This window comes from Antechinus flavipes, chromosome 3 (assembly GCF_016432865.1).
Source record: "Antechinus flavipes isolate AdamAnt ecotype Samford, QLD, Australia chromosome 3, AdamAnt_v2, whole genome shotgun sequence".
NCBI classification, from domain to species: Eukaryota; Metazoa; Chordata; class Mammalia; order Dasyuromorphia; family Dasyuridae; genus Antechinus; species Antechinus flavipes.
The window spans coordinates 444364331-444386565 of record NC_067400.1 but is presented as its reverse complement, the minus strand read 5'-3'; the positions used below and the strand labels follow the sequence as shown (position 1 = coordinate 444386565).

The 22235-nt window shown below is 32.8% G+C and overlaps 1 protein-coding gene across 31 annotated transcripts in view; it reads right to left on the bottom strand.

Moving 5' to 3' along the window:
* Positions 1–22235, bottom strand: part of NEB (nebulin) — a 207472-nt gene that overhangs the window by 154369 nt on the left and 30868 nt on the right. For all 31 annotated transcript variants that reach the window (XM_051986439.1, XM_051986409.1, XM_051986440.1 and 28 more), the window contains exons 13-32: positions 20898–21014; positions 17812–17913; positions 17617–17724; positions 17433–17537; positions 16884–16982; positions 15571–15675; positions 14742–14849; positions 14537–14650; positions 13271–13372; positions 13068–13175; positions 12876–12980; positions 12124–12222; positions 10041–10145; positions 9040–9147; positions 8842–8955; positions 7126–7323; positions 5530–5637; positions 3093–3191; positions 974–1078; positions 783–890 (exon numbers count right to left, since the gene is read on the bottom strand). In XM_051986439.1, coding sequence (XP_051842399.1) covers positions 783–890; positions 974–1078; positions 3093–3191; positions 5530–5637; positions 7126–7323; positions 8842–8955; positions 9040–9147; positions 10041–10145; positions 12124–12222; positions 12876–12980; positions 13068–13175; positions 13271–13372; positions 14537–14650; positions 14742–14849; positions 15571–15675; positions 16884–16982; positions 17433–17537; positions 17617–17724; positions 17812–17913; positions 20898–21014 — 2217 coding nt within the window. The remainder of the gene's footprint in view (positions 1–782; positions 891–973; positions 1079–3092; positions 3192–5529; positions 5638–7125; positions 7324–8841; positions 8956–9039; positions 9148–10040; positions 10146–12123; positions 12223–12875; positions 12981–13067; positions 13176–13270; positions 13373–14536; positions 14651–14741; positions 14850–15570; positions 15676–16883; positions 16983–17432; positions 17538–17616; positions 17725–17811; positions 17914–20897; positions 21015–22235) is intronic.

Below are 22235 nucleotides of genomic sequence, written 5' to 3'. Positions count from 1 at the left end.
TAGCACAGTGCCTAGAACACAGTTGATGCTCTTTTGAATTGTGAGGGTGATTTGATTAAAATTGATTACAACTGGGAGTTCATTCATACACATCCTTTGTTTAAAATATGTAAGATTAGTAATCATCTCTCTTAGATGATGTTTTGCAAGTAATTTTTGCCTGCAATTGGAGTAACAGTGACTTCTTTAGATACTAACTAATCTATAATAAATCTTAATTGATTCCATAATCACTTATTAAATGTTTAATGAGCAATATCAGGAGAATAGATAAAAGGAGAGAGCTGATATTTATAAAGATTATTACTGATGATAAAAATTCTAAGCTTCCTTCAATATTCAACAGCATTAACAATATACTGGTACGTATTAATCTTGGTTTTGAGCTTTACACAGTCACATAAGGTTTTTCCCTCATTGAGTTTACAGTCTAGGATAAGACACAAATATATATAGTTATGGTATATGTAAAGTGTAAAATAAATGCTTTGTGAAGTCTGTTTGGGGAAGTTCAATAGAGGAAAAGAAAAACTTCCTAGAAAAATATAGATGTACAGCAGGAGGAATTTTAGATGACATCTAATTCAATCCCATACTTTTTTACATAAGAAAACTGAGACTCATTTGTGACTTGCTCAAGGTTCTATGGTTGGCGAATAGATCCAGGATTGGAGTCCATGTCCTTCAAGTCTAAAAATTGTTTTCTTTCAAGTTTAAAAACAAACCCTAAGAATTCTGTTCTCTGTAAACACCTCAGAAGACATAGAAATGTTTGAACTTACATCACTGGCAGCCTGTCTAGCAGCTTTGGCAGCTTTAATGGGGATGGCATCGGTTCTGAGGTCATAACCCTTTTTGCTCATATCTTTCAAGTCTGCTTTATATAGATTCTGGAAGAAGGTAACATTCGGATTAACTTCAACATAACATTATAGAGAGGTAAATAATCCCCCAAACTTTAAAATGAACTTACTTCACTAATATTGTAAGCATTAACTTTAGCCTGAATGAACTGAGGCAGGTCAGCTGGTAGGTTATACTTGTGGAGTATTTCTTCACCTTTGGCTTTGTAGAGAATCTGTAATTGAAATAGAATAAGGAAGATATTTAGATATACAAAGAAAATAACTTCAAATTGATTTTCAAATGTAGCTCTGATAATATAGGAAAAGGTTTTTTTTTTTTTGGGGGGGAAGACCCTTTTTAAAAGAGGCTTTTTATTAGCCCCAAATGGATCCAGGGGGTTGGGGGAGAGAGGATATGCTATTAATGGATCTCTATAGAATCCAAGAGAGGTTTCTTCCATTTTAATATACCACTGGAATATAATCAACAAGCATTGGCAACATTAGCTGGCAAGGGACCTCATAGCAAGAACATCCATGTTTCCTAATTAATAGATATGAGGAGACTCAGTTGTATTCTCAGCTTCTTGGTCACTTATAGAATCATTATGGTTCTTAGGGCTATTTCTGGGATATGCAGAAAAAAGGTATTAGATCCATTGTCAAAATTAGAAGGCCATTTGAAGAGGGGTATCAGTCCCATCCCTCAATATATGAGTATCCAGGTGGCTCAGTGCATAGAACTGAGGGGAGGATTGCCTTGGAACCAGAAAGGCTTATCTTTCTGAGTTCCAATATGGCCTCAGACACTAACTAGCTATGTGATCCTGAGCAAATCATTTAACTCTGTTTGCCTCAGTTTCCTCATCTGGAAAATGAGCTGGAGGTGCCAAATCACTATGGTATCTCTGCCAAGAAAACCTAAAATGGGATTACTGACAGTTGGACATGACAAAAAAATGATTCAACAGCAAACAACAAAACACCTCAAATACATTTATTTTTGTCCTCCACTCCCTTAAAATCCCTAGTTTCTTTTTAAGGTCAGCTCAAATGTTCCCCTAAGATAACAGAAGTCTCTTTTGAAGAACCCTACTCCATCCTCAAGGATTACTGCATTATCTTGTACCTACTATATATGTATATACATGCATATGCAACATGCATACATGTCATTTTGCCTAGCTAGACTGTTTGACATTGAGGACAGGGCCTGTTTTATTCTTGTGTTTGTATTCTCAATGCTTAGCATAGGATCTGGTCTATATAAGATACTAAATAAATATTTGTTGATTGAAAAATTAATTGACTCATCCCTAAATGTAAACTTACCCTAGTTGAAACTATGAAATGAGTGAAATTTTTGTTTTTTGAGCTTTATCCTCCTTTTTTTTGCCCCTATCTCTATTATTCCATTCTTATTACTCTAAATACCCAGAGCTTTTCCCATAGAAAATATTTGATCAATAATTTATATTAGTGCCAATTTCGGTTAATATATTACTTCTTCAAAGAACTTTTGTATATTATAATTTTTTCTCTATAAAATGAAAGATTTTCCCTTCTGCTAATAATAAAAGAATCTTAGGTATCATTGAGTTCAGGAGATATAGGAGACATATAGCTATACACACACACACACACACACACACACACACACACAAATATATGTCATTCATTTATTTGTTTGTCAGATGTGCTAGGAAGCTATCCTCCCACAATCAGTCTATCAAAAATTACATTCACATCATCTATATCTGTAGCTATATTTATGTGGGAAGGATTCATAGTACCATGGTAATTATACCATGTAGGCAACTATCTAGGCCACCTACACATAAGTGGAAAGCTGGCACTACTTTCTCCAATATTGTTTCGTTTATCATTAATTTTCTTTTCAAGAGTCATAGAAAGATGAGCCTGAGGCTTTTCTTCCCATTGGTATATTTACCTTTTCCATAAGTAACATGTCACAAATGGAAATGGGAAGGCAGAATTGTATTCTATATTATTCTATTATACATCATTTTCTAGAAATATTTAATTTGATGGATTTTTTTGCTTCACATATTGAAGATAATACACAAAGGGGAACAGAACAGAGATATTTTCTATAGTACATATATATGTATATGTGTGTAATATATATAAATAGATAGTATATTCTCTGCTATAGATCCAAAAACATTTCAACTAAGTAGTTATTTTATCAACACATTTCAGGACATTGACATAATTGCCACTTACATCACTCCTCTGGGCCTGATTGATTTTAGATTGTACTGTAATGGGAGCATCTTCAATGGCAGTAAATTTGAGAGTATCTGGATGCTGACGGTATTTTTTCTGTTCAATAAATAAATAATATAAATAAATAAAGCAAAAGAACAAAACTTCATATCCCTAAAGTTTTATAACATATCTAGGCAAAATCTTCAAGAAATTATATCAGGAATTGATCTTAGTTAAAACATATAAACAAAAATAATCATATTTCTTTGGAAAATGAATACATATTCTCCGGAGGCTTTAAGACTAGACTAAACCTACAGAGTACCTCACACATTGTATATCAGCAATACAACTTACAAAGGCAGTATTCAAACCTTACATTTAATTTCCTCTCATTACAACAAAAATGTTTCAGGAAAATTCATGTAAAAGCCTCCAATGGCATTATTAGAAAATACAGAATGGTTTTTGAGCCCCTCAGAAGTAACATTGGTAAAATCTAAGACTTGCTAATTATATCTCAGGACAATTTCTCCATCATTTGGACAGCAACTAGAACTGGATGCCTAAAAAGAATTGAAGGCCTAACTAGAGATTAGGAATAAGAGAAATATTTTTCAAGATTTCTTAGGATTAGTTCATGGATTAAGCATTCTAGTAAGAACAATATCTGTGGTTAGCACATGTTAAGCACTTAATAAATGCTTGCTGATTGTCTAACTTGTGGGTCATGAGAGGTTGCAAATAGTGAACTTTGAGGAACTGTAATGTAAAATGATGAAAACAGGGAAAATTGTTGCTATGGTTCATGACATGTGCCCTTTTTAATAAAAAATAAGGCCTCCAAAGCCTCAGCCTTTGAAAACACAGTCACAAATCTATAAGTAAAATAGGTTTCTGAAAAAGCAAAATATTTGTCACAAAGTCCATGTGCTTTCATTTGTAGACAAGGTCATGGACCATTAGTAAGTTTATCAAATGACTTCAAAATCCTTGAGAGTTGGGAGTCTTTCATTTTTGTCTTTGTACCTTCAATGCAGATACAGTGTTTGGCACAGTCAGCACTTAACAAATGCTTATTGGTGGCTAGATGTCATCCAAAAAACTTAATTATTTGAAGGGAGAGGGGACAACTAACAATCTGATATGAAAAGAGGAGATATGGAAACTAATAATATGAAATAAAAGAATAATAGCATTGGAAAATTTAGTGTGGGTATAAATAGCCCATATCATTTCAATAGATTGTAGGGGATATCTCTATGTTGCAAAACAATATCATAACTAAAGTTATGATATTGACATATTGATATAACTGATTATAACATGATGATGATTCCAAGTTACCAAGAAATGTTATGCTATATTACTTTATTTTGTTATGTTATATCATGAATATTTTCTTAGAAAGTTGAAAAGCATGTAGTATATTTTGGAAAGATTTCCTTTCATTAAAAACAATTGAGTTTTTAAATATGTAAGTGTTTTTTTTTTAATTTGGAAAATTTACATCTGTAAAGCAACTCCATCTCCAATAATGCTAGATAAATGAGATATGATTGTCATTTAGCAGAGCATGTCATAGTTTCGACTCATTTATCACTTAGGGGACTTAAAATAAAATAACTGAACTCTGATCAAAATAAAGACTAACCATGATCCCAGAAGATAGATGATTTAGCACCTTATACAACTGGTACAGAATGTAATATACATTCTTAGGCATGGCCACTGTAGAAATTTATTTTTTTTGACTATGCATATTTGTTACAAATATGTGTTTTTCTTTCTTTTCTCCCTTTTTCAATGAAATGGGGGAAACGGGAAATAGGAAGAAAGGTTTCTAAAATGCATGGGAGAGAAAAGATGGAAGACCAGTGAAAATACAGACAAGTAGGACAACTTTGAAATACATGTGTTAAATTTGTCATATAATTAGAGAAAAGCAAACTATAAATATGAAGATTCATAGTTTTGTGAGCAATCCTTTTTTTCTGTTCTTTACATATGGAAATGTGGATTTTCTTTAGTGTTTCTGGAGTTCAGAATTAAAAAAAATAAAAATCAATCTTAAATAAAACGATATCTACTCATACACGTGTATGAGTACATGTGTATGTATGTATGTATAATATTAAATGTGTATATATACATGTGTATGTATGTATAATATTAAATATGTACACATGGCAACTAGGAGGCACAGTGAACACAGCATTAGGCCTAGAGTCAAGAAGATCTGAGTTCAAATCTGGCTTGAGATACTTACTAGCTGTGTGATGCTGGGCGAGTCACTTTACCCTGTTTGCCTCATCATGGAGAAGGAAATAGCAAACCACTCCACAATCTTTACCAAGAAAATCTCAAATGGGGTTATGAGAATCAGATATGAATGAAACACAACAAAACTACAGCAACCACAAAAGAGTGTGACACTCATATATTCCCATACCTCATTAAGAATATCGGAAGCTCTCTTGACCTTTTCCATTTCCAAGGATCCAAATGGTACCCAGCCACAGCCTTTCATCCAGCTATTGTAGTCAGCTTTATATTCAACCTAAAACCCCAAAGCAGAGATTAAGTTTCAGTTCTTTCAGTGTCCTCTTTATTTAACTAGAAAAAAAAAGTTATTTTCCCATATAGATCATATTCAGTATTGCACATACTAAAGCAGTTTTTAATACAGTCTTGGGCAAGATTGTAGTCATCTTTTGACTTCTGATTTTTACTAAATGATATGCTCTTTTTGCTTATCTTTTTATTCTAACATAATTTATAAAATTTCCTAAACTTAGTCAAAATTCTTTGCTTATGAAATTATTAAGGTTTAATGTATCTTTATAGTTTACAGAGAACTTTTAAACAGTCAATTACACAGTTTAAGGGCAAAAAAAAATCCTACAACAATTTTAAGGGAAAAAAACTATATTTTTTCTGCCTTTCATTAAATATAAAGAGTTTTCTTCCATAAATAAATGTTTGAGCTTCTAATTTTAAGACATTGAAGCTGAAACAAGAACTAAGATTACAGGGGGAAACATTTATTTACATAAAGTATATTCCAGGGGATAGATGCATTAGTTGAACAATAAAGGATTTTTGCCTATTATAACTCTAAGATAATTTTATAATTAAAAATACTATGATTTGATGTTCAGATTAGAACTGAATATCTTCAATGGCATAAGGAACCATCAGTAATTATCTGACTTCCTGAGACTTGATAGTAATTATTTATAAAGTGCCAAATCATCTAGGACTTTAACAGGAATATGTTAACATTAGCTAATAAAATGTTTTAAAAATTATTGCACTTAGGAATTTTTTAGAAACAAAGTATAAAATTTTAAGTTGGTGTGTAAATGTTAATGAAATGACAAGCAAGATAAATGTTTTTGCATATTATTTTCCCGTAGGTAGACAAAGCCTAAAACTCCCATTAGTTTATAATCTACATATTCACATAAATATGTTTATATATCTACATATTATAATTTATACTATTAAATATTATGCTTATTAAATTAATAAAATATCAAATATTATGCTTATTAAATTCCAAAGGATACAGAAAAGAAACTAAGTTTTGGTTTTAAAATCTTGAAATTGTTCCTGTAAAGTATTAATTAACATTTTGTAGCAGTAACTATAATATCCCCTTTTTAGAAGAGGGCACATCCAAATTGTCTATGGTCATAAAACTGGAATAATTTTTCCCATTATATACTTATTACATAGGGAGGGAAACCAACTGGCTAAAGTGCTTATCTTCTACATGCAGGAAAATAAAATACACTATTCATCTCAGAATTCCCTACACAATATGAGTTTTCTTCTTTGGACATAACATGTCATGACTAACTTTTTGTTTTAGAAAGAAATTCTCATAAACCCTGACATTTACATTTTCTATCTCCTCGATGGTGTGTGTGTGTGTGTGTGTGTGTATGTGTGTGTGTATAGTTACTTTAGTTAATTCAACTCATTATTGGTTACCTAGAAAAAAAAATTATGATGGAGAAAAGGAAAAATTTCAATTACTCACATCACTTTGTAGGGCATAAGCCTTCTTTGCCAAATCCACATTAATACTATCAGGGGGATAGCTGTAACCATGTGGGATATTCTTATAGTCAACATCACTGACGAGAGCCTGAGTTTTCTTTGCCTGAGTGACTTGGAGCATGTCCAAGGGTGCTGTATAGATAGTCTTTGCCTTTTCATAATCTTTGCGATATTCCCGCTGTGAAAGAAAAGGAAGTGATCATTCATTGAAGTAACTATCCAAGGAGTTCTCAAAAAAATGCGAAGTTCTAATTAAGAAATGTTTTAGAAGTGTATCTAGACATTGAAATAGATCTATCTTCCTTGATTTTTTTCATGTCACATATTTCTGAAGTCTAACAAATAGTATCTCACATAACTACCATAAGTCCATTAGAAAGTTGCAAAATAAAGTGTTATATGAAATCTAAAAGAGTAGATCATTTATAAAAGGAAAGCATTAGGAAAGGTTTCCTAGACATTCTTGAAAATTTGGTCTTTATTGTGTCCATTTGAATAGTGGACTTTTTAGTTTTCCTTGTATAGCATGTTAAAATAATAGATGTTAAATTGGGAAAACAAGGTTGTTTACCAAATCACCTTTTAGTAGCACCCATTCCAACTTTGTTAGATTGGAATCATTTCAAGACCTGGCCTCCTGTAAATTGAACTCACAAATAGTAATTCCTAATTATGGGCCTCAGGAAGGGCAGTTTCATATTCCTTGAAAAGTTAACATGGTTAGCAGATGATACTAATGAAGGAGAAGTCATAGGTTCAATTTTCCTATGAGCTATATGTTACATCCTATTCATGACTATAATGTATCTGATTTCCAACTTTTCTCCATAAAAACAGATATCTTAGGTCATGTTAAACCTCTTTTTAGCTGAGATCTCATTTTATTCCAAGATAAAAAACTCATTTACTCTGAGATAGTCTAATCGATATAACTTCTCTGATTTCTGTATACTGTTTTCTTAAATATGTGCATTTATTCATTATTTGATGATCTTTTTGTAAGTAGTATTTGGTGGGAAGGAGCTAAACTATTGACTGCAAGTGCTAATAATTCCCTTAAGAGAATGATTTTCCTTCTCTGCCAGAAGCATTCCTCTAGATTACCAATATTCAAGATGGCAGATATAATTCCATCCCAATATCCCTCTTAGAGGCAGATGAAGAAATGAGTAAGTGTCTATCCAGGATCCTTCTCCTGCTCTAATAGTCTCCCTTGGAGAAGGGTAGGTCAGATTCCAGAGATATCTATCTATGATATCCATGAACTGTTTATTTAGATAATCCATATGTTTATATTAAATATATATGTATACATATATATATGTATGTGGGTATGTATAATTTATCTAGATATAACTATCTTACTTGAGCATACCCATCTGTTAATAGGATCTAAATAATCACTTACATAAGTGTTTTTCACTATAAAATGTATATTAAGTGCAACTCAATAATTTCTATCTTAAAAAAGCAAAAACACATGCATTGGAAACCAATTCAATTTCATTTCAGTCTTTCATAACTTGCTATATCACCTTGATCTTGTGATTTTAGTCGAATCTTTACAAAATAACCCTAGTTGAAATCAATAAACATTTTAAAAATCAGAAAAAACTAAATAAACATTTTCTAGGAACATAAGTTAACAGTTGAAACCAAGAAACTGTCAAAACAAGAGACTTTGAGAATTACATACATCACTCTGATTTTTGGCTGTCTTCAAAGAGTGCAGGATCTTTGGATCATCCTGAATGCTCAGGGCTCCAATCATTTTCCCTTTGCTCTGTTCATAGTCTTTTTTGTAGAGCACCTGCATAGGGACATCACACAGGTGAGCTTTCACTCAAAGAAACTCTACACACTTTTCTTGCCCTCATTCTCCAATCATACTCACATCACTGGCATTCTTGCTGTTAGCTTTGGCTGCCAGAAGTGGAATAGCGTCCACCTTAATTTCAAATTTCTTAGCTTTGCTCTTCTCCCAGTCATGTTTATAAATATTCTGAAGAAGAAAACATACACACAAGAATTATAAATGCCATATTCAATGTGGATCTATCTGTTAAAGACCCAAAGCAAATTTAATTTGTTAGGCTTCAATTTATTTCAAAATCAACCTTGTTTCTTAACAGTCCATTTGTCACAAATACTACACTATAATCAGCTCCAACTCCTGACATTCTAAAGTATATACTTATAGCTTTTCTTATTCAAAGTCTCACAAAATTTCAAAAAACTCATACGCACTGGGTTTTTAACTCCACAGGACCAGTCACTTGCTTTAAAATCACAATTCTTTTACAAGAGAATCTAGCTGGAGAGTATGACTCCCATATTTCAGTGCTGATACTTTCTTCAACTGAAACACATTCAGATCTCATCAATTCTAGGTCTTAACCATAAACCTCCACAGTAGATGAGATCAACTCAAAGTACTGAGAGCCTTCCTCTAACTCTCTTAATATTACATTGATACCAATGGAATATGTAAACAGTAGCAGGGTTCCTCAAACTACGGCCCGTGGGCCAGATGCAGTAGCTGAGGACGTTTATCCCCTTCACCCAGGGCTATGAAGTTTCTTCATTTAAAGGCCCACAAAACAAAGTTTTTGTTTTTACTATAGTCCAGCCCTCCAACAGTCTGAGGGACAGTGAACTGGCTCCCTATTTTAAAAGTTTGAGGATTCCTGCAAGATTGGTTATATGTTAGGTTTGTTATATGGCTGATCCATCTCATTTTCTGGATCTAATTTCTCTGATTATAATTTTGATGCTGTGTCTTCAGTATAATTATTTTTGTGTTATTCTTTTTAACCTTTGTATTAGCTAAAATATAAAATAATTGCTCTTGTATAAACATAGCATGAATGTAAAGAGCAGGTTTTTTATACTTACATCACTCAAGTTGTAGGCATTGACTTTGTGCTGAATAAAGGCTGGAGCATCTGCTGGTACATTGCATTTAAACTTCTCACTTTCATGTTTTGCTTTGTAATTCAGCTGAAAAACAAAAGGCAAATAGTTAGTATAGGTGAGAACTCCAGGCAAGGCGACTTTTATTCAAATATCATAAATGATTACTGAAATAGTGTTAGGCCTTTTTTTTTTTTTTTTTTTGGCTATCTAAATAAATAAATATAACCCCACGTTCTCAAAATTTCTCTCTTCTTTTCATAGAAGAATGGTATATCTAAACATGAACTAACATCATTCAAATATAATTATTCCTGAAGGATTGCAAGAGGAAAATTTCAGCTAATGAACATATATATTAAATAACTATTGGGAGTCCACCATTGTTTTAGATAAAAAGAATATATTTTCTGAAAGGGGTGAGAAATTATACACATTAAAAAGCACATAGGGATCACAATCAAAGCAGATCCAAGGTAATCTTGGAGGAAAAGGGACTAGCAGTTGGAGGCAAGAATCAATTGGGAAATGGTTGAATGAATTATGCTTTATAAATGGAATGGAATATCATTGTACCTTAAAAATGGTAAATATAAAGAATTCAGAGAAATGAGGGTAGAGTTGCATGATTTGATACAAAGTACTAGAATCAGAAGGACAACTTACATAATGACAAATAATGTAAAGAAAAAGTAATTCAGAACTATGACTGTGTACACTCGTGTTACAGAATTAAGAATCAACTATGCCTTTCAGTAGAAAGGAGATAAGATCCATATTTCCAGATATAGTCAATATGCTGATTATTCTACTTTGCCCTACTTATTTTGAGAGTATGAACATAAGACACCAGAAAGTAATAGGATATCAAGAAAACATTTTTTAAATTATTTAAAGATAAAACAAAGGGAAAGCTTAACCAGCTGTACATATTTAATACATTAGAAATGCCTTAAAGTTGGTGTTTCCCTGATCCATGAACTGGGATTACTTCTAATCTTAATGAGAAAGAAAAGTGGATTATCGCTTTTGTAATCCCTTTACTAATCTACCTAAATAGAGCCTGGCAAAGGGTTTAACAAATGCTTAGCAAATGAATGTTTAAACACGTGGAATATTTAGTTTCATTTTGAAGCATCTGTACATGCATAAAAATGATGAAGGGTTAGAGCAAGAACAAAATGTCAAACATATGTCTTTGGTGTAGACCAAATCCAATTCTGTTTAAATATTTAATCTTTTTGCATTCAAAGCCTAAACAAAATTTCAGTGGTTTTCCCCCTTTGTTCTGGGTTTTCAGAACTTTGGGTAACAGTGGAAGTAGTAGTGGCAGTAGAGTATAGAGATGCTTTGGAGAAGGGGAAATAGAAGAGATTACCTGATATGCTACCTAAATTGAGTGCTTGACTCCTTTGCTTGGTTTAATATGGTGCAGCTAATTTTCATTATTATGTTTAATAAGAAGTATGTTAGATATTATTAGCAATATAGCTGTTTTAGCATAAATTCATGACTTTTTAAAGGCATATTGAATCTTGTTATTGTGTTATGTACCAGCAATTGAATAATTTTCCCAATGCAACAAAACTCTCCCTCCATGCAAAATTTCAAAATCCCCCAATTCTTCCACCTCTGAATTTGTGAATATAAATTCATACTGACTTTGTAGATATGGACATTTCATATTCCTTGATTAATCTCAATATACCAGTAAAAATTTATTAAGAAAAAATAATTTGTAGAATGAATAATGTGTTATTAATTAAAAGCCTATATTATCTTAGAATTGTAGAAAACTCTCTGGGCCTGACCAAATTGACAGGCAAACTTAAAAGCATACAAAAAACAAAAACCATAAGCTATGGGATCCTTTTAACATTTAATATTGATAAGAGTAAAAAGGAAAAACAAACAAGTTATAGGTATAGATATTGGATATCAAAATAGCAATATTTTGTAGGTAGTAGCTAGACTACGAGTATACTTAATTTTTAAATTTATTGATCACTTAAATACATAAAATTATTTTATATTCTCTCCTTCCCTGATATTCAAAAGTACTTACATCACTTAGTTGTTTGGTATTAATTTGGGCTTGCAACTGGACAGGAGAGTCAGTGACAGGTGTGAATTTTGTTTTATCAGGATGGACTTTGTAAGTATGCTGTGGGAAAAAATAAAATATTTAGTGATAAGAGTAAATCACTTATACCCACACTAACATGTAGAAAAAAAATCAGTTGTAGCTAAAATCCATTTAGCTATCATTACACTAGTTTACAGAGAAATTTGTCTCTGCAGTAGGGAAAAAAAAAGACCTAAATCTGGAACAAAAAGACAGGTTCAATCCTATCTTAATATATATATGTTCTAAGTGATCTTGAGCAAGTCACAACCTTTCTAGGCCAGTTTCCTCATTTGTAAAATGAGGGATTTGGATTAGATAGCCCCTAAGATCCTTGCCAGGTCTAAATCTATTATCTCTGTCTTCATATAATACATAAATGCATATATATAGACACACATACATAATACATATATACAAATATATGTATGTATATATATATTGACACATACATGATAAGCAATAGAAATCAATAGGTTTGCCATTAAAGGATCAATTTTTTAAAAAATAATGAATAGTGCTTTTGACAATAACGCTTTTAGTCCCTATTACTAGAATATTCAAAACTTGCCTTTTCTTGCCTCTTCCCCTTTTAAATTCAATTGCTAAACTCATTTTGACCACTAGATGTCACGGTCACCTCCCAAACATTATCAACCAAGCAAATTTGTTTCTTAGAGCAGCCAACTTACATCTTTACACTGGTCTAGTTTCTTGATTGCTTCATATTCTTGTGTTATTGTCTGAGGGAAATAGCATTTGCCTCTATCTTCTTCATAATCTGCTTTGTAATTTTTCTAAGAGGAAAAAGAACACACAAATAGCTTAGCACTGTCATTTAGACAACACCATGGTGGAAACGGAATAATTATACTTGAACTTACATCACTGTTTTGAGCAGCCACTTTCATGCAGTGGGAATGATAGGGGTCCTCAAAAGTGCCTAAGTAATGCCCCAAAATATTCTTTACATAGGAATCTTTATATTTAGCCTGGAAAGCAAAATATATTTAATTCAAATTCACATTGATTTGTCAAAACAGTGGGTAGCAAATCAAACCAAATGAATAATTTCAGGTTCTCTAACCTCACTGAAATTCTTCAGAAGTGTATCAAGCTGAAACTTGGGGGTTTCACAGTAATTCATGCTCTTTGCCTTTGTCTTTTCATAGTTTTCTTTGTATAACCTCTGCTCAAAAAAAAGAGGGGAAATATGAGTTATTGCAAAAAAAAATTCATTTCAGTTCTATACATAAGGGAGCATTTAACATATATCTTGTCTTTTTGTCTTTCTGACATTCTTTTGAATGTTAGATTGAACATTCTAGTTGAATAAAGCAGAAAAAAAACCACAATAAATACTGGAGTTAACATAAATGATAAATTGTAGAGATTACTTTCAAAAAAAGTCACATGACCATTTCTGATATTTCTTGTGATTTCAAGCAGACAGCTGCTGCTAGTTACTCTACATTTGGCTTGTATCATTCCTGTTTGCAAATTTGAAAAATAAAATCACTATTTATTATCACTAACAGAAAACCTGGGCAAAGAATTAGAATTCGATTAAATGCTATTAAACTCTGGGATTGGAATGTCGTTTGTCATCTCTTAAAATGGATTTATATTCATTGATGTCACTTAATTATTCAGGTTTTACCATGTGGGATTTTGGTGACAAGCATGAACTGCATAAAAGATACCTTCCAAACAACTCTTTAAAACAAATTAATTTTGTGGGGGAGAGAAGACTTCAGACTTCAAAATACAAAGTCCCATTGTTGGGAAATAGATACCTAGATACTTAGAAATATACCACAAGGATTGCCAGAAATGGAACAGGGTAAAAGTGAAAGGAAAAGTGCCATCCTGTAGCTTTCGGTTTTCATTCATAACTCTAATCAATTATGGATTGAATTTAGTTGCTTCTCTCTTCATCTTTTTGAACTCACTCAAGTAAAAACTTAGAAATGTACTTTAAAAGGGTATGAACATTATTTAGAAAATTTTACAAGAAAGAGGGAGGGCAAGGGAAAGAAAGAGAAACAGAGACAGAGAAAGAGAGAGGTTAAACATAATTTCTTATATTGAGTTCACAAAGGAGATTAACTTTTGATATCGTTACAAGAATCAGTTCCCATTGTGAGGATATTAATAATATTTAGGAAAATCCCACCATTTCCCATGAATCATACTATAAGTAAATCTGCGATGTGATTTTTCTGTTCCATAAATTACCTCATACCAGCTATGACATCTTGACCCTGAGATATTACATGCTCCATCAAACTCTGAGCATGTTAGTAAAGAAGATGGGCAAAACAGGAAAGAGGAGATTTCAAAACCAACTTACGTCACTCTGGTTTTTGGCCACCTTCAAAGAGTGCAGGATCTTAGGGTCATCCTCAACACTTAAGGCTCCAATCATTTTTCCTCTACTCTTTTCATAGTCTTTTTTGTAGAGCACCTATACCAAGAGAGACAGGAGAGGGAGAAGATTTCATTCAGCACATGCAAGCCAACCAGGTCCCCTCCTGTGGTTCCCAAGTAATACTTACATCACTGGCATTCCTGCTGTTGGCCTTGGCTGCCAGGAGAGGAATAGCATCCACCTTAATTTCAAATTTCTTGGCTTTGCTTTTCTCCCAGTCCTGCTTGTAAACATTCTAGAAAAGAAATTATACATGGAAGAATTATAAAAGCTATAGACAGTATTGATTTCTCTGTCAAAACAGAGAAGGGGTACTTTTAGAGTAATGTGGCAAGAAAAAAGTCAGGAATCATGTGGTGGGTTTTTGTTGGGTCTTTGTTGTAGTTTCATTGTTTTCACTTGTATCTGACTCTTTGTTACCCCATTTTGGAGGTTTTCTTGGCAAATTTATAGGAGTGGTTTGCCATTTCTTTCTTTAACTTATTTCACAGGTAAGGAAACTGAGGCAAATAGAATTAAGTGAATAGCTCAGGATCATATAATCAGTATCAGAAGTAAGATTTGAATGATTTTATGGCTCTATGACTAGCTTAGCCCTTTAAATCCCATGCCATGCTACTTCTTACCAGAACATTGCTACTTTTAAAAGATGTATTTGTGTTTTAGGGGAAATCAGCTTGCAGTTTTGCAAATGATACCCAACTTCTGTCTTAGGGGAATTCACATGCATATTATTGGAATTCAAATAATTAGACTGGGAACTTTGTAATGGAGCTTAGTAGTAGAAACAGGAAAAAAAAGCTTCCAGTTCATTGGCACCAAATCTGAGCAATATTATTGTGTTATCTCCTACAATTTTTCACATTGTTAGAGAATTTCATCAGCATTGTGACACAAATCCCCAAATCACAGATTCTCTGCCCCTTTCCCCATGGTATTTCTTGGGAAGAACTTACATCACTGAGGTTATAGGCATTGACTTTATGCTGAATGAAGGTTGGGGCATCTGGTGGGACGCTGCACTTGAATTTCTCACTTTCATGTTTTGCTTTATAATTCAGCTGAAAAACAAAAGGAATGTTGTCTTAACACAGGAGGAAGCCTATCCTGTAACACTAACAGATTCCGATGGACATCACAAGTTTTCTGTCATTCAGTGAATATCAGATCAAAAGAAAGATCTGAAGCCTGGAGTAAGAATACCACTGTACGACCAATATGGCAGACCAATGCATAGCCATAATCACAGTAAAGCATTAGAGAAAGCAAGAAGACATTTAATTTTTTTCCACTTTTCAGAGAGTGTTCCAAAAGTCTTAACGTGATTTTAAACTTTAACAGTTGTAGAGAAATATAATCTATTAAAGTTCAAAACTGCACAAAGACTTTGGGGAACACCCTATATATTGTAGGTAAGTCTGGGGCCAATAGGCATAATAGGGTCCATACGTATATAACCAAATGAGAAGATGTAGGTAAAAGTATTTAGAAAGATACACAGTGCAATGTAATGTGAGGTACTATTATTATTATCACTGTTTTATGGGAAAAGTCTGATTAGATTTTTCTGCTTTATCAGTATCTTGATTTAGCTCACTAACATATTTTAACCTAAATTCTTTTTGATCCTTTACAATTTGTCGTTTTACTTAAACTTGATAATCCTCTTATAGAAACTAATTCTTTGTATTCTGAATTAGTTTTAATATTCATGAAAAGTACATATAATAAAGTCACCCTTGTAGGCACATATTTTCTTTTTAATAGAGAAGCAAAGAATCGGTGAATTGGTGTTTCAATTTTTAATCTAGTCAAAGAATGGCAGATTAACTACCTGACTTTTTTGCTTCATCATTTCCTCCTTTCATAGGATTAATGATTTAAAGATGGAAGGTTCCTTACATATCTAATTCCTCCATTTTACAGATTACCAAACCTAGGCTCAGGAAGTTTAAATAACTTCTCTAAATTTAAACATGTAAATAGCAGAGCTAGGATTACAACCAAGGTTCTCTGACACTAGAGCTGGCACAGCATACCACAGTGTCTCCTCATTGACCAATTGAGCTTTTCAGCTTATTACCTTATCTGTGCTTGAATGTGGAAAATGAATATAGTGATAATTTTTATAATAGAATATTTAAATATAGACAAATAAGTAGCATTCATATGAATATTTTTTAAATATTTTAATTGTTAGATTTTATATGTTATCTGAAAATAATGGGTCATTAGAGGATGGGTTTTTCTAACATTTTAAGATACTTACATCACTCAACTGCTTAGTATTGAGCTGAGCTTGTACTTGGACAGGAGAATCAGGAACTGCAGTGAATTTTGTCTTATCAGGATGGACTTTGTAAGTATGCTGAAAGAAGACATAGAGTTACAATGCATTGCAGAAAACATAAAAAGCAAAAAGAATAGCCCCCAATTTTTGGTCAATCAAAATTTTGCTTGCTTACTACAATTCAGCTTTTTAGAGACATTCAAACATCTATAAAACTTATCTATGTCTCCTGGGATTATCTTTATCTTTCTAAGGTCAAAAAGAAGAAAAAAATTTATCAGGTGATTTAAACTATGAAAGAGTGAGTTCCAATGGATCTGTTTGAGAGGAAATATGATGGTTATCTCAAAAGTGGTACCAAAAGTAGTGTCATCCTATTAATAATACTTTAAGGGAAACAATAATATTGTCAAGTCAACTATATTCTGACTAGTAGAAGCCATAAGAAGATGCTGGAATATCATAGGTTTTCTTTGGACGCCATCCTCAGACATAATACATTTTTCAGTGTTTGTGGTGCAGACTTACATCTTTACATTGGTCTAGTTTCTTGATTGCTTCATATTCTTGAGTTATGGTCTGAGGGAAGTAGCATTTTCCTTTGTCTTCTTCATACTCAGCTTTGTAATTTTTCTACAAGAAGAAAGCACACATGAGGGCTAAGTTTGGGGGTAACTTCTGAAAATCATACTATTGGGAAACATGAACTTACATCACTGTTTTGAGCTGCAACTTTCATGCAGTGTGAATGGTATGGGTCCTCGTAGCTGCCTACATAATGTCCCAAAATATTCTTCACATATGAATCTTTATATTTAGTCTAGAAGACAAAACACATTTCAATTGTTTATATATGTGAAAAAAGTCTCTGGGTTCACAAAGAAGGACTGACATTGATGGGGCTTACGTCACTGAAGTTTTGCAGAATTGTATCAAGCTGAAATTTCGGAGTCTCACAATAATTCATGCTCTTTGCCTTTGTCTTTTCATAGTTTTCCTTGTATAATTTCTGTCAGAAGAAAAAAAAAACAGATAAAATAGATTCCTGTCACTCCTACACATTGATTATAATAGCTCATTTTTCAAATACTTAAAAAATAAAAAAAGATCTCCATCTACTATCTTGAAAACCTATAATCAAAAGTTGGGGTATTATGAATCACAAGCTTTTGTGCTTTTAGCAATGCACATTAAATCTATGTTTCTAACTCCCTAAAAAAATCTTTGGAAAGAAAAAGATCTCAAAAAAAAAAAAAAAACCCAACTTCCACCTTACAATCAAACTCACAGATGGTTAAAGGCTATGGTGTATATGAGCCATTTTCAAGGCTGACTTTCCCTTCAATGACTCAGGTTCTTCCCATACTTACAAGTGCACAACAAACAGAAATGTGATGATTTACAGTGATTCTAAACAAATGTTCATAAGAAAGCAGTCACTTATAAGAGAAGCAATTACAAATGTTACCAATTTAAACAGAAAAAAGCATTACTTCTATCTTCTTTTTGTTCCCCATGAAAAAACACCTTAGAGGACATTTAAAAGGATAGTTTTATTAATAAAATTCTAAAATCCAGCAGAGAATACAAGTAGTATATCTGGAATTGTACTTTTATTTATATTCATATATTCAAGGCTAATTGTTGAAATGAGAATTTCTGCCTTCACTACTTAAAATGAAGGTGGGTTGGAATTGCACTAATTTTTCTTTCTATATCAATAACCTAGGCTTAGAAGGTACTTTCCTATGTTGACTAACAACTAATTAAGGTAGTCTAAAGGGGAATATATTATGAATTTGTTAATAATTCTTCTCTATTAAAACATTAATCTGAGGATTATCTTTAGACATATTTAACTTTAAATGTGAACAGTTAGTACATCAGATAAATTTTTCTTATACTCATATTTTTTTAAAGTTTTCATTGTGGACAAAAGCTATGCACACATACATATAAATACACACATATATACACATGTATGTTTGTATATATAGGTATATATCTATATAAGTATATGTACATTTGTACAGTGCTTGCATATATACATATACACATACATGCATATACATGTAGCACTTATACAACATACACATATATACACATACTTATATTTAAAGCTAAATAAATTAAATAAGTTTTATAGCATTCACATGTCTCCTAGTGTTGACTCACACAGCCACTACTCTAGATCTTCATCACTTTTCACTGTCTATTGAGATGCTGATGTCAATGGTCCTCTTTAAGAAGAAAGGACCAGTAATAACAATTTTGAGGCAATTGGGGTTTAGTGACTTGCCCAGGGTCACACAGCTTCTCGGTGTTAAATGTCTAGGGCTGGATTTGAATTCAGGGCCAGTATTCTCTCCATTGCACCATCTAACTGCCTCAATAAAAGTCTTATAATCAGTCTCCTTACCTCCTACCTAATCTATCCTCCACTTAGCTGCTTATGTGATTTTCCCAAAGTATAGGTCTATCATATAAACTCCTTTACTCAATAAACTTTGATGATTCCCTATTACTTCCATAATCAAATATAAAGTCTTCTTTAGGGATTTGAATTTCTTCAAAATCTGATCCTTTTCTCTATCTTCCCAATCTTTTTATATTTTAGATTCCTCCACTTACGTGATTTACTCACTCCCCATACAAAGTAAACTGTCTTTGAGGACAGAAACTTTCTTTGTATCTCTAAAGCTTAAAAGTGGCTACTGCATAGTAAATATTTAATAAGTTCATGTGATCTGATTGATTTAGATTTGTAAGTAATGTTAGAGATTATCTGGTCTAATTCTCAAAATAGCTTGTTACATATTGGGGAGTAGGTTGGAATATGTCTATTTAGAATGTCCCCCAAAAGAGCAATGATCCCAATTGTTCTAGTGTAGACCTGTTTTTAATGATAGTACTCTTTTCCTTCTTTAAACTCAAGCACTTAAAATTTTTAGTGGCTTATAAATCTTGGTAACAATTCTAAAATAATAATAACAATAATGAAAATTTCTGTGAAATCTCAGGCAATGTTCTTTTGTGTTCCATTACTGGACAATAACTCCCAAGACTGGTCCTAAATATAACATTGCTCAATAAAGACATTTTCCCAAGGGACAACTTTAGATTAAACATGTTTCTTTTGATATCTGACTAAAATATGCACGTGTTTATTTTGTAGTTAAAGGGTTAGAAGACTCTTTCTAAAATTTTGGATTAAGCAGGCTAGCATTTTTTTCTTCCTGGCTGTGAGAATGTAAACTCTTTGAGGGCACAAAGTACTTCATTTTTATCTTTGTATCCTCAGCACTTAGCTCAATGATTGGCACCTAATAAGGACTTTAAAAATGTTTGTTGCTTGGTTAGAACCAGAGGTAATGACTGGCACATAGTGAATGCTTAATATTTTTTCATTCATTCCTAAACCAGGCTCTTTTCTTTTATATCTCTTGGGTAGTAGATTTGGGGAGAGAAAGATTGGGCATCTGGAAGGGTTTAGTCACTTTCCTCTGCCCTTCCAGTTATTTACAAATATAACTCTACTTCTTCCAGGAAGAGAGTAGAAAGATGGATCCAATGCTTCTTGCCTGCATCTAGGCCTGCAGCCAATTTCCCTTACATTCAATTGACTAGCTTATATTAAAAAACCAAGAAACATATTAAGAAATTCATATTACTTGAAAGAACTGCTATAAATTTAAAGTTTTATTTTAGAAAAAATGAAAGATTTTTGTTGTATACCAGGGTTCAAATATTTCCTTTAATACTCACTTGCCATTTGACTTCTCTGAAACTCAGTTAACATATCTTTAAAATAGGGATGTAATCCCTGATTTACAGATCTGTTGAGAAGTTCAAATAAGATAATATATGTCAAGTCCTCTGCAAGTCTTAAAGATCTACATGCCTGTTTGCCACTATTATTGTTGTTGTTGTTGTTGTTGTTATCATTATTTTACATCAAAGGTTTAAAAATACTTTTGAATGAATTATACTTACATCACTTAGGACATTTCCTGCAGTTTTCAGCTGCCTAAGCAGCGGATTCTCTGTAGCAGGAAGCACATTATAATCAGCCACAGCTTTATTCTTTTCATAGTCTTCTTTGTATTTTACCTGTAGGAGTGAAAGGAAATGAGAATGTGTTAGTCAGTTTTACATTCCAAGATCTCTGTTATTCTGTTGGCACATACTTCCATGAATTAGTCTCTCTCTACACACAGGGGTGCTTGGCATTCAATAAATATGAAATATTAAGAATCATGCACAAAGACTGCATCCCACATACTTCTTCTCACAATAACAAGAGTACTCTCTTTGGAATCAGAAGACCTGGGTTCAAGGCTTGCTTCCATGACTTAATATTCATGTGATTTAACTTTTCTAGGTCTCAGCTACTTCTGAAGATCTAAGGCCAGCTTTAGGTCTATGATACTATGATCCTGTATCCAGATACTGAAACCCATTTGCCAAAATACCAAAATATTTTGAGAGGGTATGGAAAGGACCTTTATAGCTTCCCATACTCCACTTCGCACTTGTAAAGTTAGGACAACAATGACCATCCAAGTGTCTATGTGGATAATTTAGTGTATATGAGAAAGCCTGAGGTGCTCCTTACACACGATGCCTCAACTGCCCCCTCGCCCTGGAAATTCCCTTATTTATTCCATGATCTTCTCACCCTGATATATCTACCTTCTCCTATTCTGCCTTTCTGCCATTGATGATGCCCCCCAGAATCTTCATCAAGAGGAGGATCTAAACCAATTATCGTTTCTTTCTGTCAGCTCTTTTCTGGTCCTCTAAACTTTGCCACCATGCCTCCTTTCCCTCTACTTTTCAGTTGCTTTTTGTTTTTGTCTTCACCCATTAAAAAGAAAGCTCTTCTTTTTGCTAGTATTTGCATCTCTATCACCTAGATCAGCATCTGACACATAGTATGTATATAATAAATGCCTATTGACTTGACAACCACAATATACCTTTTTCCAGGTTTTTTTGCCTCTTCTTTGCAATTGAATATTGATGGAGAGAGCAAAGGACCATTTCTAGAACTGTGCTTACAATGGATAACCAATCCTGACCTTGATTCACAGTCTAGTTCCATTTACATGACTCTCAACAAATATCATTCAGGCCAGAGACTCATCCTTAAGATAGTAGCAGGTTTAGACACTACAAAACAATTTACTAAGGTCTCAGGAAGTAACTAATCTCATTAAGCAAGAGAAATCTGCTAATTTAATCATTATGCTAAAGTTCTGGTACCATGGAGAATTAATAGCTAAAAAAAGATCCATCAGAGATCTTAAGAAATCACAGAATACTGTTCCA